The sequence below is a fragment of the Triturus cristatus genome, chromosome 6 (genome assembly GCF_964204655.1).
Source record: "Triturus cristatus chromosome 6, aTriCri1.1, whole genome shotgun sequence".
Taxonomy (NCBI): domain Eukaryota; kingdom Metazoa; phylum Chordata; class Amphibia; order Caudata; family Salamandridae; genus Triturus; species Triturus cristatus.
In genome coordinates this window covers 879,979,379-879,995,819 of record NC_140589.1, presented here as the reverse complement: position 1 = coordinate 879,995,819, position 16,441 = coordinate 879,979,379, and the positions used below count along the sequence as shown (strand labels likewise).

General features: G+C 45.0%; 1 protein-coding gene across 1 annotated transcript in view; it reads left to right on the top strand.

Annotated features, from left to right (window-relative positions):
- Window positions 1–16,441, top strand: part of LOC146818002 (uncharacterized) — a 138,113-nt gene that overhangs the window by 99,249 nt on the left and 22,423 nt on the right. The window contains exon 8 of the mRNA XM_085611477.1: window positions 7,855–7,959. Within this exon, the coding sequence (XP_085467603.1) occupies window positions 7,855–7,959 (105 nt within the window). The remainder of the gene's footprint in view (window positions 1–7,854; window positions 7,960–16,441) is intronic.

Here is a 16,441-nt window from a genome sequence, read left to right as displayed (position 1 = left end):
CTACCCCACTCCACTCCGCTACAATCTGCCCCAATCTACTCCACTCCAACCTACCTCACTCCACCCATTCTACCCCACTCTTCTCTAATCTACCCCATTCCACTCCAGTCTACCCCAATCCACTTCACTGCGACCCATTCCTCTCTATTCTACCCCATTCCACTCCACTACGATCCAATTTACCCCACTCCACTCCAATCTACTCCACTCCTGTCTTCTCCGCTTCAACCTACTCCACTCAATCTAATCCAGTCAACCCCACCCCAGTCTACCCCACTCCACACCAATCTACTGCACTCCACTCAAATCTACCCCTCTGCTCCAATCGATCCCAGTCTACTCGATTCCACTCCAACCTACCCCAATACACTCCACTCCAATGTACCACAGTCCAATTTACCCCACTCCAATCCAATTTGCCCTACTCCATTCAAAACTCCACTACAATCTAGCCAACTCCTCTCCACTCTAATCTACCCCACTCCATACACCACAATCTACTCCTCTACAGTCTACTACAATCTAACCAATTTGACTCTACCACACTCCACTACAATCTACCCCACTCCGCTACAATCTCACCCACTCCACTTACTCCAAACCACCCCACCCCACCCCAATCTACCCTACCCCAATATACCCCACCCCAATCTACCATACTCCAGTCTACCCCCTCTACTCCACTACAGTATACTCCACTCTACCCCACTCCACCCCACCCCACTGCAATCTACCCCAAGGCACTCAAACCCACTCCACTCCAATCAATCTAATCCAGTCAACCCCACCCCAGTGTACCCCACTCAACACCAATCTACTGCTCTCCACTCAAATCTACCCCTCTGCTCTAATCGATCCCAGTCTACCCCACTTCGTTCCAATCTACCATACTCTGATCCTCCCAATCTACCCCAGTCCACTCTAATCTACCCTTCTCCACTCAACTCCACTCCTCCTCAGTTTATTTCACTCCACTCCAATCTCAACTCCACTCCAATCTATCCAGCCCCACTCCACCCCATTCAAATCTACCCACTCCAATCTACCCAATCCACTCTACCACAATCTACCACACTCCATTCCACTCTACCTAATCTACCCCATTCCGCTTCACTTCAATATACCACATGTCGCCCAAATCTACCTCACTCCAGTCCAATCTAACCCACTCCAATCTACCCTACCACATCCACCTTAAACTACCATCCTCCAGTCTACCCCATCAAATCAGACCCACTTCAATCTACCCTATTCCAGACTACCCAATATCTACTCTACTCCAATCTACTCCACCCTAACCCAGTCTTTCCCATTCCAATCTACCCCAACCCATCCCAGTCTACCCCACACAACTCTATCCAACTCCACTCCAATCTACTCTAATCTGCCCCACTCCAAAATATCCTACTCCTATCTATCCCACCCCAGTCTGCACCACTCCACTCTACCCTTCTCCACCCTAATCTACCCACTCCACTGCAATTTACTCCTCTCCACTTCTATCTACCCCACTCCACTCCAATCTACCCTACTCCAAACAGCACCATTCCACTCCAGTCCACCCCAAAGCACTGCATTCTACTCTTGTCCAGTCTACCCCACTCCACTCTACCCCATTATACCCCACTCCACTGTACCCCAATCTACCGTACTCCAGTCTACCCCCTCTACATCACTACAGTATACTCCACTCTACCCCACTTCACCCCACCCCACTGTAATCTACCCCAAGGCACTCAAACCCACTCCACTCCAATCAATCTAATCCAGTCAACCCCACCCCAGTGTACCCCACTCAACACCAATCTACTGCTCTCCACTCAAATCTACCCCTCTGCTCTAATCGATCCCAGTCTACCCCACTCCACTCCAATCTACCCTACTCCAAACAGCACCATTCCCCTCCAGTCTACCCCAACGCACTGCATTCTACTCTTCTCCAGTCTACTCCACTCCACTCTACCCCATTATACCCCACTCCACTGTACCCTGATCTACCCCACTCCCCTCTACTCCACTCCACCCCAATCTACTCCACTACACCCATTCTACCCCAATTTAATCTACCCCACTTCAATCTACCCCAATGTACTCTACTCCATTCTACTCCACTCCAATCTGCCACACTTCCTCAATCCACTCCACTCAAAACTATCCCATTCCATACTACCCTACTATAATCCACCTAATCTATCCTACTCAAATCTACCACACACCAGTCTATCCTACTCCACTTCACTCCAGTCTACCACATGCCACCCAAATCGACCCTACTCCAGTTCAATCTAACCCACTCCACCCCATCTCTCTCCATCACAATCCAATCTAGCCTACCACACTCCCCCATACTACCCTACTCCAAACTACCCCATCCAAGCAGCCCCACTCCAATCTACCGTTCTCCAGTCTACCCTAATTTACTCCACTCTACTACACCCTAACCCTATCTATCCCACTCCAATCTACCCCACTCTATCCCAATCTTTCCCATCCCAATCTACCACCACACCACTCCCATCAACTCCTACACCACTCCACCCTAATCTACCTCACTCCACTCTAACCTACTCCTCTCTACCCCACTCCACTCCAATCTACCCCACTCAAATCAACCCCACTACACTCCAATCTACCTTAATCTACTGCACTCCCCTCTTCCCCATCTACCCCAATCCACTCAAATCTACCCCAATATATCCTACTCTTCTCTACCCCGATCTATCCCACTCCAACCTGCCCCACCCTAATTTACTCTTCACCCAATCTACCCCAATTCAATCTACCCCACTCTACTCCACTCTAATCTATACCAATCTGCCCCACTCCACTCCATCCTAATCTACCCCACTCGAAACCAAAACTAGCCCATTCCATTCTACCCTACTATAATCCACCCAATCTACCCCATTCCAATCTACCCCACTCCAATCAATCAATCAGGGGCTTGTATAGCGCGGCTCCTCACCTGTGAGGGTCTCAAGGCGCTGGAATACCAATCTAACCAACTACACTCCAGTCTACTCCACTCCAATCTACTCCAGTCCCCCCACTCCACTCTTCCCCAGTCTACCCCAATATATCCAAGTCCACTCTACCCCAATCTATCACGATGTACCCTACTCCTATCTAGCCCCCTCCAGTCTACCCCCTCTAATCTACCCCAATCTACCCCACTCCACACCAATCTACCCCACTCCATCCCAGTTCATTCTACCCCACTCCAATCTACCATGCTAATCTACCCAGCTCCCCCACTCCACTCCAGTCTACCCCTATCCACTGTACTCCATTCTACCCCACTCCACTCTACGCCAAACTACCCCACTGCAATCTACCCCATTCCACTCGATCCCAATCTATCCCACCCCACTCTCCAAACTTTTAGCCATGCTGAATAGCAGCCACACTGGTTGGTGTACATAATGGCTAAAACTCATTGTTAAAGCCTAAAGCTCTCACATAGGTGAGACCTACTGGCTTTGCCAATGCTTGTTAAAACTAACTGTAAAGGTAGGCATCTTGAAAGTTGATGGACATCTTCCAGTTCCCTTTATAGAATTCCAGGAATACTTGATTTCGTGGTCTCAGTCACATGGTCTGCTGCTGCCCATATCTTACCTGCATTTTTTTAAGGAGGAACTTGTTAGCTTGTGAATTCTGTGTCATACAAATATTCACAGAAACAAAAAAATAAAAAATACATTTAGGTGAATGTAGAAAGTCTATTACAATACAATGTTGCTCAGTGAGGTACATTTTTAGGTTAAGTTGGTTTTGACGTCATTTAAGAAAGTAAAATTACAAAAACAGAGAATGAGAATATTATTCAAATCTCACATCACATTCAAATGAAATGCTTTATTATGCCATAGAAGTTCCACTTCATTCAATAGGTCTTGCCTATAGACAGCTTTAGCTGTTTGTTGTCAATAAACTTAGTTTGTACATCGCATACCTAAAGTGGGCTTTGTGTCAGCCCAATTCGTATGATTAGCTAGTTTTCTTGTCACTAACAGCTACTTGCTTCTTACTCAATGGATTGTATTTCTCTTCTCTTTTTTGTCCCCCAGTGGAGCATAGTTTCTTTAGCATCTGTCTGAATGGATGACTTTTATCTTTCCACAGCTTACATTCAGGGAACTATTTCTTGCCCTTTCCCCCATGTGTTGCTTGCTCGACAGCCTCTGTGATCTCAATGTCACTTACCCCCACCTGGCCAGCATGTACCCGCACTCCCTATTTTGTTAATCATTTCTCAGGACTGCACAGCGGTATTCTGTTGCTCCACCCGGTACGCCTTCCCACAGTTTTCTTTGTTTTTTTTAGGGCCTGGCAGCAGCAATTTGCTGCTGGGCTGCTCCTTTCTAAATAACGTGCTTTCTCTTTTTACATTTTTGAAATATTTACCACTCCTTGATATGTGTCCCTCATCTTGAAACATTTAGAGTTGTGCTGACAGCAGTGTAGGCAAATATAGGCTGCACAAGTGTAATAGTTCTAAATCTGTTTGCACCATTATAATGCTCAACTTTCCGTGACCTCACTGCTTAGAAGTCACAATAAAAGAAAAGGTTTTTCTCTCCAAGTAATCAAGCAATGAAAAGGAGCATACAATTAAACACAATTAGTTTGTGAAATACATTTAATATCTCAAAATCCACAAATTCCAAAACGTATTGTGCAAGGAGTCTTGAAGTTTCTTTTTCCAATGTTTCTTTTTATTTCCAGTCATATGCGATATGCATACATCAGCCCAGCCAAGCCCAACATGGACTTCCTCAGGGTTGGGTATATCTTTCCAAAATAGCTGAAGCGATCTTCTTTATATTCCGTTGTAAACATACGCTGGGAATCCCTGTCAGTACGGATAGACAGATGGCATTTGAACTTGTTCGAAGAACACGGCAGATTGGATATGAAGGCAATTATCCTTTAAACCTTGATTATTTGGATGCTACGGGGATTCCCAGCGTATGTTTACTATGGAATATAAAGAAGATCGCTTCAGCTATTTTTGAAAGATATACCCAACCCTGAGGAAGTCCATGTTGGACGAAACGCGTTGGCTGCGCTGATTTATTTCACAAACTAATTGTGTTTAATTGTATGCTCCTTTTCATTGCTCATCGTGAAACAGTAAATGAAAAGAAGAATAATAGCGGCTGCATCATGACATATGTGCACACATACATCACACTGGGGCTGTAGTATCATTATGTATACATGCGCATGTGCGATAATGCATGCACGAGTATACATCACCACTCTGTTTTTTTTTTTTTTGTCAATGCTCTTCAGCATTGGCGATAGTCATTGTTTCTTTCTTTTTTGCTGATGCCGAACAACACTGTCAAAAACCAGTGACAAAAGTCACAAGGCAAGACTTGTTGGTGTTGCCAATCCTTGTTGAATAAATAGATTGAATAAAGTTGTAGAACACCACTAATGAAACCTATTTTTCATTGTAGTCAATTGGGTAACTGGTTGAGGGGGTAAAACCACAATTCTTGCCAGGGTGAAACTCCAGCATACCCCAAATTAACCTGTGATTAACTCGCTGGTAACTTGTCACAAGAGTCGGCATCTTAACTTAACGGCAGTCTGTAAAGTATTTATGCAGCTCACAAACAGTAACAAAGTGAAAACACAACACAAGAAAAATCCTACACCAATTAACACAAATAGAATAAAATGTAATACATTATTTGACACCAAAACAACAGAAATCCAATTAGTAGACCAGAGATATGCAATTTTAAAGGTTTTGTAGAAATCAAGCAATAGGAAGCAAAGAGCACCAACCGCGGGATTATCTGTTCATGGTAGACTGGGTCCAAGTCACACATTCAGGCTGACTGTGATGGTGTGTGGGCTGGTTGTAGGACTGAGTTCAGTCCTTTGAAAAGTTACTTGTGGCCTGAGCATCGAGATGCAGAGTCCTTGTGTTGAACTGCGCAGGCCGGCTTTGAGTAACCGTTGGCGAGGAGTGCGCGAGGTCTGACATTGCAATGCATTGTGCAGCGGCCGAGTCGAAGACCGCCAACAAAGAGCTGCAAGGGCTAGGTCCTGCTTCATCATCAAGGAAGCCAGAGGAGCTTGCAAAGATATGAACTGTGTCTGCGCAGTGGACGAAATGTGTCGTACTAGGGCAATGTCTGTGTCTGGGTGCCTCAGCGTCGAAGGAGCCGCCGGGGCTTGCGAAGACTTGCGCTGAGATATGTCGGCGTCTTAGACAAGCTGCTTCATGCTGGGCAAGAGTCGATGGTGAGTTGCATCGTGCTGCGTCGAGATGCGCAGAGTTGTGTCAACGTCAAAGAAGCCTATTATGTCCCTGTGGCTTGAGTAGGGGACCAGTTAAATCACCATTAGAGTCCGGGGACCACACAGCCAGGCTGGGTTCAGCAAGAACGCTCACAGCAGCAGAAGAATCCTGGTGCTGCTACAGCAGGTCAGGCTTCACAGCTGGGGAGTCCTTCTTCCTGGCATAGTCCACAGGTCCAGAAGTGATCTGAAGAGTGGAGTCTGAGGTCTGTTACTTATACCTCATACCCACTTTGAAGTGGGAGAAGCTTCTAGAGTCCTCCCCCTATAGAGGTGTCTGGAATTTAATTCCTCCATGCCCTTACCCCAGCTTGTTTGGGGGCCCAAAAAAGGGTTGTGAAACCCTTTGTGAGTGTGCTCAGGCACAACCTTTGTGATATGCAAATGTGGTAGGTGAAAGCTCCTCCCATCATCCTGACAGAGATGGCCCATCCTTATTCCCCTTTTGTCTTACTTACTGGGAGTAATACACAAAGACCAACTTCCAGCTACAGCTAGGCAAGTGACCCAGGATACAGGCACACCAAATGGTTGGGACAAGAAAATGCAAACTAGAATTTTCAGAAGTGTGACTTAAAACCCAGCTCTAACATTAAAGAGGGTTTTAAATTACAATTCTTTAGAGACCAAACTTGACTTCCCCATTTGCTCCCAATTGATAGTTATCATTTATTAATTGTAATAAGGTAATCCAGTGTTATCCTATGGGAAAGGTAGGCCCTGAAGTAGTGAAAAATAAATGTAAGAGTTTTCATTACCAGGACATGTAAAGTTTAAAAGTATGTGGCCAACATTTTAAATACACTGCACCCTGCCCTTTGGGCTGTTTAGGGCCTACCCTACATGTGACTTATGGCAGTTTAAAACTGCACACACAGGCTGCAATGGCCAGCCTGAGACATGTTTAAAAGGCTACTGAAGTGGGTGGCACAATAAGTGCTGATGGCCCAGTAGTAGCATTTAGGTTTCACAAGCCCTTTGTACATGTAGTACAACTTTACCAGGGACTTCCAAGTAAATTAAATGTGCCAATTGAGAGTAAGCCATTTTCACCATGTTTTAAGGAAAGAGCACACACACTTTAGCACTGGTTAGTAGTGGTAAAGTGCACAGAGTCCTAAAAGCCATCAAAACAGGTTCAGAAAGCAGAAGGGTGAAGGAAAAAAGTTTGTCGATGACCCCGCAGAGAGGGCCAAGTCCAACATTCAGCCTGTCTGCAGAACTGTTTATCATTTACAATTTGATGTAATTTAAAAAGTAGCCTTTTCTTGGCACTTTATCAGGCTGAAAGTAAGTGAAATAAACACTGTTTTCTTAAATGATATTAGTGCTTACTGTTGTGGAATAATCAAAGTCAACTTCTGCTATAATGCTTTATGAACTTAAATAATACTAGAATCTAAAAACGCAAAGGTGACCTGTCAAGTATTTCCTGATGAAGCACATCAGGCAGGAAAACATGCTAGAGTTCCCACATTTTGCATTTTCTTCCTGTATCCACTATATACACTAAGAAATCTATTTTACTTACAGGCTTTCCAGTAACTAAGCATCTTGATTCTTTGAACATTAAAGAAGAGCAAAAAACCTACTGTATAGATGACTCTGACCGAAGCGAAAGCATCAGCAGTCCCAAATGTGAGTAAACTGTGTTTTCTGACATCAAAAGAGAATTCTTAACCCATATTTTTGAAAATTTCTTGCTACTGACAATATCCTGAAGCCTTGAAACCAATAGATATCGTTTCACCTTATTTCGGGGGGAAAACATGCTCTTTTTTGCAGTTGCATCTGCAGAACCTAGATTGCCATGTAAGCTTATTTATTTTACATATTTGATAGTTTTATAAAGCATTACATGTGCCTTTCTGTCACTCTTTAAGTGTTTGCAGAGTTAAACGTTGCGTACAGACACGATGAGGCAAAGTAAGTGTCCATTCAGATGGAAGTGTTGAACCCCGTTTCTTGCTGAGTTGATACCTCCATTTGTTTATGATGATCAGTTGAATACTAACGTTAATAGGTCAGTTTCCATGCACCTCTTGAAATGCATGTAGTTCATGGCATTCTTCAGACTAGGTCCTTGGGTTCACAGGGACTACCTTCTGAGTTTGTTACTTGAAAGCTGATTGGTTGATCAAGCGTGTAATTGAGGAGCCCAAGCTCCTGGCTACCTTGTGTTGAGGTATCATTTTCTGCTCCAGCAACCCTTACCTTTGGGTCAGAGCATTTTGAACATTATTCTTGCATTCACTACCAGCCAGGGAAGAACTTTCACAGCTGGTTAAACACAGTCATGCTTTTCTAGTTTCAGGCCTACTCAATCTGCCTGGTTTTGTAACCTGACAGTGGATTTCTTTAGAAACCTGGTGTGAATATTGTTGCAGTAGTCCAAGAGTGACATCACAAGTATGGACTCTTCTCCTATCCATTGGTCAGTTTTAAGGAGCGGGTGGATTTTCTTTGCAGCAAAAAAACTCAAAGTTGATGGCATTGGCTATGGTGTTGTCTAGGGAATTAGAAAAATGGAACACTGTTGAACAAAACTTCCACATTTCTTACCATTAGGGAGGTTGCTGGATGAATGTGTTTGTGAGCCAGTTGAAAAACAGCGACTCTGACCAAAGTCCTCGACCTTGGCTCCATTCAGAACAAGCATTGGCATAGCCAATAGGTCTCGCTTTTGGGACCTTGTAAGTATTTAGTTATGCAGCACAATATCCTTGGTGCAATCACATCAACTGTTGCGTGGCTAAACACTTATAAGGTCCCAAAGGCGAGACCTATTGGCTATGCCAATGCTTGGTGTGGTTGTGTGTGTGTGTGGTTGTGTGTGTGGTTGTGTGTGTGTGTGGTTGTGGGTGTGGGTGCGGTTGTGGGTGTGTGTGGATATGTGGTTGTGTGTGTGGTTGTTTGTGTGTGGTTGTGTGTCTTGTGTGTGTGGTTGTGTGTGTGGTTGTGGTTGTGTGTGGGTGTGTGGGTGTTTGTGTGTGTGCTTGTGTGTGTGGTTGTGGTTGTGTGTGGGTGTGATTGTGGGTGTGTGTGTGGATGTGTGGTTGAGTGTGGTTGTGTGTGTGTGTGGTTGTGTGTGTGGTTATGTGTATGATTGTGGTTGTGTGTGGTTGTGTGTGGGTGCGGGTGTGGTTGTGTGTGTGGTTGTGTGTGGGTGCGGTTGTGGGTGTGGTTGTGGGCGTGTGTGTGGATGTGTGGTTGGGTGTGGCTGTGGTTGTGTGTGGCTGTGGTTGTGTGTGAAGTTGTGTGGGTGTGTGTGTTGTGTGTGGTTGTGTTTGTAGTTGTGTGGTTGTGTGTATGTGGTTGTGTTTGTGTGTGTGTGGTTGTGTGTATGGTTGTGGTTGTGTGTGGGTGTGTGGGTGTTTGTGTGTGTGGGTGTTTGTGTGTGTGCTTGTGTGTGATTGTGGTTGTGTGTGGGTGCGGTTGTGGGTGCGGGTGTGATTGTGGGTGTGTGTGTGGATGTGTGGTTGAGTGTGGTTTTGTGTGTGTGTGTGGTTGTGTGTGTGGTTGTGTGTATGGTTGTGTGTGGGTGTGTGGGTGTTTGTGTGTGTGGGTGTTTGTGTGTGTGCTTGTGTGTGTGGTTGTGTGTGGGTGCGGTTGTGGGTGTGATTGTGGGTGTGTGTGTGGATGTGTGGTTGAGTGCGGTTGTGTGTGTGTGGTTGTGTGTGTGTGTGGTTATGTGTGTGGTTGTGTGTAGTTGTGTGTGGGTGCAGGTGTGGTTGTGTGTGTGGGTGCGGTTGTTGGTGTGGTTGTGGCCGTGTGTGTGGATGTGTGGTTGGGTGTGGTTGTGTGTGTGGTTGGGTGTGGCTGTGGTTGTGTGTGCGGTTATGTGCGTGTGTGTGTTGTGTGTGGTTGTGTTTCTGGTTGTGTGGTTGGTTGGTTGTGTGTGTGTGGTTGTGTGTGTGTGTGCGTGTGTTTGTGTGTGTGTGGTTGTATGTGTGTGGTTGTGTGTGTGGTTGGGGGTGTCTTTGTGGGTGCGGGTGTAGTTGTGGGTGTGTGTGTGGATGTGTGGTTGTGTGTGTGGTTGTGTGTGTGGTTGTGTGGTTGTGGTTGTGTGTGTGTGGTTGGGTGTGTAGTTGTGTGTGGTTGGGTGTGTAGTTGTGTGTGGTTGTGTGTGTGTGTGGTTGTGTGGTTGTGGTTGTGTGTGTGCGGTTGTGTGTGGTTGTGTATGTGTGCTTGTGTGTGTTCTTGTGTGTGTGGTTGTGTGTGTGGTTGTGTTGGGTGTGTGTGGTTGTGTGTGTGTGGTTGTGTGTGTGTGTGGTTGTGGTTGTGTGTGGTTGTGTGTGTGATTGTGTGTGTGTGGTTGTGGGTGTATTTGTGTTTGCGGGTGTAGTTGTGGGTGTGGATGTGTGGTTGGGTGTGGTTGTGTGTGTGGTTTGTGGTTGTGTGTGTGTGGTTGTGTGGTTGTGGTTGTGTGTGTGTGGTTGTGTGTGGTTGTGGTTGTGTGTGGTTGTGTGTGTGCGGTTTGTGTGTGCTTGTGTGCTTGTGGGTGTGGTTGTGTGTCGTGTGTGTTGTGTGTGTGGTTGTGTGTGCGGTTGTGTGTGTGGTTGTGTGTGTGGTTGTGGCTGTGTGTGTGTGGTTGTGTGTATGGTTGTGGGTTTGTGTGGTTGTGTGTGTGTGGTTGTGGGTGTGGTTGTGTGTGGTTGTGTGTGTGGTTGTGGTTGTGTGTGTGTGGTTGTGGTTGTGTGTGTGGGGTTGTGTGTGTGGTTGTATGTGGTTGTGTGTGTGTGGTTGTGTGTGTGGTTGGTTGTGTGTGTGTGGTTGTGGGTGTGGTTGTGTGTGGTTGTGTGTGGTTGTGTGTGTGTGGTTGTGTGTGGTTGTGTGGGGTGTGGTTGTGTGTGTGGTTGTGGTGATTGTGTGTGTGTGGTTGTGTGTGTGGTTGTGTGTGTGCGGTTGTGTGTGGTTGCGTGTGTGTGCTCGTGTGTGTTCTTGTGTGTGTGGTTGTGTTGTGTGTGTGTGGTTGTGTGTGTGTGTGGTTGTGGTTGTGTGTGTGTGGTTGTGGTTGTGTGGGTGTGTGGTTGGGTGTGTGATTGTGTGTGTGTGGTTGTGGGTGTGTTTGTGTTTGTGGGTGCGGGTGTAGTTGTGGGTGTGGGTGTGGATGTGTGGTTGGGTGTGGTTGTGTGTGGTTTGTGGTTGTGTGTGTGTGGTTCTGTGGTTGTGGTTGTGTGTGTGTGTGGTTGTGTGTGGTTGTGTGTGTGTGGTTGTGTGTGGTTGTGGTTGTGTGTGGTTGTGTGTATGCGGTTTGTGTGTGCTTGTGTGTGTGGTTGTGGTTGTGTGGGTGTGGTTGTGTGTGGTTGTGTGTGTTGTGTGTGTGGTTGTCTGTGTGGTTGTGTGTGCGGTTGTGTGTGTGGTTGTGGTTGTGTGTGTGGTTGTGGCTGTGGGTTTGTGTGGTTGTGTGTGTGTGGTTGTGGGTGTGGTTGTGTGTGGGTGTGGTTGTGTGTGGGTGTGGTTGTGTGTGTGGTTGTGGTTGTGTGTGTGTGGTTGTGGTTGTGTGTGTGTGGTTGTATGTGGTTGTGTGTGTGTGGTTGTGTGTGTGGTTGGATGTGGTTGGATGTGGTTGTGTGTGTGTGGTTGTGGGTGTGGTTGTGTGTGGTTGGGTGTGGGTATGGTTGTGTGTGGTTGTGTGTGGTTGTGTGTGGGGTGTGGTTGTGTGTGTGGTTGTGTGTGGTTGTGGTGATTGTGTGTGTGTGGTTGTGTGTTGGTGTGGTTGTGTGTGTGGGTGTGGTTGTGTGTGTGGGTGTGGGTGGTTGTGTGTGTGGTTGTGTGTGTGTTTGTGGTTGTGTGTGTGACAGTAATACTAAAAGCATCTCAAAATAAAGGAACACAAACATCGAGTTTGTGGAAAGAGAAAGCACGTTGTAAGTCAAACGGGCACAGCAAAGCATTAACACAACAACAAAACAAACAAGATCTCTTAGCGAAGACTGAGTGCTGATAATGGATACACACAGCCCATCATCTTAAGAGTTCGATTGCAGCCAATGTGCACTCAAACCTGCCCCCTCCTTGTGAGTTGCACCCCATATTTCATGAGTTGTAACTGCTGCACCCACCATAGCACTGTGAGATCTAAAGCGCTACATAGGTCTAATCGATTAACCAGTCGCCAACATGCTGTGCCGTGCCAACATGCTATGCTTTTAAAGAGAATGTGCCAAAAGTTTCCAGCTTCCTCATCATGTCCTCATGAAAGCGCCAATGAAAGGACTCCCTGAATGGTGCAAGAGACATGAAGCAGCCGCTGGGATCAGAAATAAACACTGTGAACGTTGTCCAGTTTCACAGTAACATTTCCTTAATGTTCTTTAAGTCACAAAACAGTAATACTAAAAGCATCTCAAAATAAAGGAACACAAACATAGAGTTTGTGGAAAGAGAAAGCTCATTGTAAGTCAAACGGGCTCAGCAAAGCATTAACACAACAACATGTTCTTTGAAGTTTGATGTTCTTTGAACGAGAACATCAAAGGGGCGCCGGGAAAGTGATCGCGGGCGCTTAATGAGCATGACGAGGTTTGCCAGCCTCTGCTCCTAAGCGCGCATGCCCTGTAGCTCTAGGCTGGCCAGGGTAGCATTTTATGAGCCCTCACAAAAAGTCTCACCAGACCAGCGCATGCGCTGGGTCAGGCGAGACCTAAAAAGCAGGCTCTCTGTCATCTAGTGAGATGCGTAGTCTGAGCTTATGGTGATGTTATTGTACTTCTCTAGTTCATTTTCCAAACAGAAGTAGATTAATGTGTCATCATATACTTTACAAGGACACCTTTTCCTATTCTTATAACTGTACCACACAGAGATATTGAACAGCCAGCATGATGTGCATATCCCGCGTGCATTCTGCATGACACCCTACCAGTTGAGGTTTCCACTGATTTAATCCCTAGTTGCTGGCTGTGATTGCAGAAAAAGGTACAGGTCACTGCCAATAGTATGTTGTCATGGCACTGCATGCTGCTGAAAGGTCAAAACACATTTGCGGTATTTAATTATAGTTATCCAGGAATAAGAGGAGCTCTTCTTTGATGTTCAGGGCAGCATCTCACGCAGACCTAAACCTTGACCAATGCGTGTAAAGGAGGTGGTTCAGGTCTACTAAATCTTGTAGATGTCTCATATCTCTTTGAAGAGTTTGTGGGAGGTTGTAGCTAATTAGGATCTTTGGATGCTGTGTTTTTTTTCACAGAGAGCATGTTGATGGTATGTTTTAAGGAACTGATGACAACTACTTTCAGATATAAGGCATTTATCATGTCTTGTGATATACATTATGGGTCAAGAGATTATTTGCTTCATGAACAAGGCAGGACATTGTTCCACCAGCAAGATAATTATTATTCAGAGACGGTATTAAAGCCTCCTCATTTTTAGGGTTTAAAGTGGTGATTCTAGATCGCTGCAAGGGTGTAATAATGTTCTCATGGGAAACGGGTCGAAAAGGTGATGGTCTTGGTTTGTCAAAGATGTAGGTATGGGTTGTAGCATTTTTGATTCAAAGATTACTACAACAGCCTCATCTTAGTGGGTTGGAAATGGACTGCATTTTATAAGTACATCCAAGTTAAATAGCTCCTACGTATAAAATATCCTCCGTTTGGTTGGGATCTTGCTGATGCGTTACCAAATAGGTCTTTCTTTGCCTATTGACTGCATTGTGATAGCCTCATCCCGTTTCTAGTATCAATTTGTTTTCACTTCTCTTGTTGATTTGGACCTCTGGCATGTTCTTTTTAGCTTGGCCTTCTGCTAGCTGGACCCCTTGGTGGATTTAAAGACCAGCTTTAATGTTCTTGTTCTAAATGTGGCACACTTGTATAGAGAACTAAATATATTGTTTAGTGGGTTTTCATAGTGGAATCATCACTGATGTCAATGAACACTAAATATGCTACATGTATGTGCAGGAGCCCAGAACACTTTGAAAGAGAACACTCTCTTTTTTATACTTTGACCTATATAAAGATGCACGTTCTTTTTGTTTTATACATTGACCTATATAAAGATGCACGTTCTTTTTGTTTTCAAAGTTAGCAAAATAAAACATTAAACTGATACATGGCCACCTGTGGATGAAACTTTCCTAAGACTTCAAATGATTAAATGCATATAAGTAGGCACATAGACATCACAGGCTTACAGAGAGAACAAAAACAATGTGCATTCAAGGTCCCAGACTGACGACGATTACAGGGGTCTCTTTTCTCTTGATTAACGACAATGCATTTTTCCACACTTAAAACCTTTGATCCTTAAACACTAGGCACTCTTGTTTTTAGGTCTCGCCTAGCGTTGTTGCGCACATGGGCAGATCGCTCTGCGAGATTTATTGCTAATGAGGAGTTTCAGTGAAGGGCTTGAAGCCCCGCCCCTCATTTCCATTGGCCGGCGTCACCGTTTATTGTAAATGGTGGCCTGCCATTGGAAATTAGCTTTCTGGGTTGCCTCCCTTTGGCTTTTTGGGACGGCCCCTCTGGACTGGATGTCTTGGTTTACGCCTGTCGTGAAGCACTTTCTTATCTTCACGAGGCATGTTATATAAACAAGCCGTGATCCAGTCCGGATAGGCCGTCCCAAAGGGAGGCAGGCACAATGCGCTTTCACTCTGTAATTCCTTTGCGTGGCGACAGCTTATTAAACTCGGGATATGGAGTTGCAAGCAGCTCGAACGCTTTGTTGTATTCTTTTAGTGCGCACCCGCATGGCTGCACATTACTCACTATTAAATATCAGGTCATTCATTCGTCGGGGTCAGGCTTTCTCTACTTGTGATCTCAGTCAGTCCTGTCCAGGATAGACTCGTGGCACCTTGATGAGGTGTTATTACTACACAGCTTGAAGGCAACAGAGGGCTCGTGGGAACTGGGGGCCAAGAAGTCGCCACCAGTCGGAGTAAAACAATGATAATTTGGCTTCCTTTAGCACCTACGAATCTTGCCCTCAATAATCAGGGCTACTACAATTATGCGGCAGAGTTGAATAAATTATGTGGCATAACAAGGCACATTTTTGATTCTATTACTTCATTATTTTGTCATTTGTCCACATGGCAATACTGTCTGGGCAAAGACTTCACCTCATTAGTACCAGTTTAACAAACCAAACACCTAAATAAGCAACTGAAAGATGACCAGTTAACCTTGGGGGATGGTCTTCCAAAGCGCGCCAACACATATCCCCACGTTTCAAGTGACTTTTGATCCGTTTGAGCTAGAAACATTTTATTTGTTAAACTTTGCAGATTATGCAGCAGATAGTGGATTATGTGGCAAATACGACAAATCCCTAATTATGCAAACATAAAAAAGCCACGGCTGCAGAATCGCATAGTTTGAGTGGTCCTGCCAATTGTTCAGTGTTAGATTTAGTTTTTCTAGAGCAATTAGCAGCTACTTCAAAGCACTTCTGTGTGAGAAAGCGCAGCACAAAAAGGATAGTCGAGCAGCACAGGACTTTTTGTTAAAAATGAATGTGTCAGTTTATAGCGCAACTGGTGCTCATGTAAAGTGCTCTGATACCTTTGGGTCTAGTTTGCGCTATAAAAACCTCAAAAACAACAAGCATTAAAAATACAATAGGTCTCGCCTTTGATTAAGTTAAAGCCATTTGCTTTGCTATACAATACCATTAGCAAAGCAAATGGCTTTAACTTAATCAAAGGCGAGACCTATTGCATTTTCAATGCTTGTTCTTCACAGTTGACAAGCTTTCAGTCGAGTTTCAGAGTTTTGTTTTATATAATTTGAAATTTTTTGATTTGATCTTTTACCATTAGGTACATTTTGGCGGATACTTTATTTTTTACTACAGATCTTGAGACTTTACTATTTGTGATGTGCCATCAATGTAGCACAGACCATCTGATTCAAATTGCTTTTTGTATCTGTTGCCTTTCTGAGAGCTAGCATTTTCAAGAGTGACCAGCATTTGAAAAATTGACAAACAGGACATTGAAGGACAGGAAGGGAATTCACATATGAGGTACAGACTTTTCCAAAGCAACCTCAGAGCATGCAGATGATGGTTTTCAGTCAACAAGGAGCTAAGACAGCTGCTTACTCCACCTCAACACTCTCTGAGATGATTATTGACCCTTGCTGGAGGGAAGAAGGAA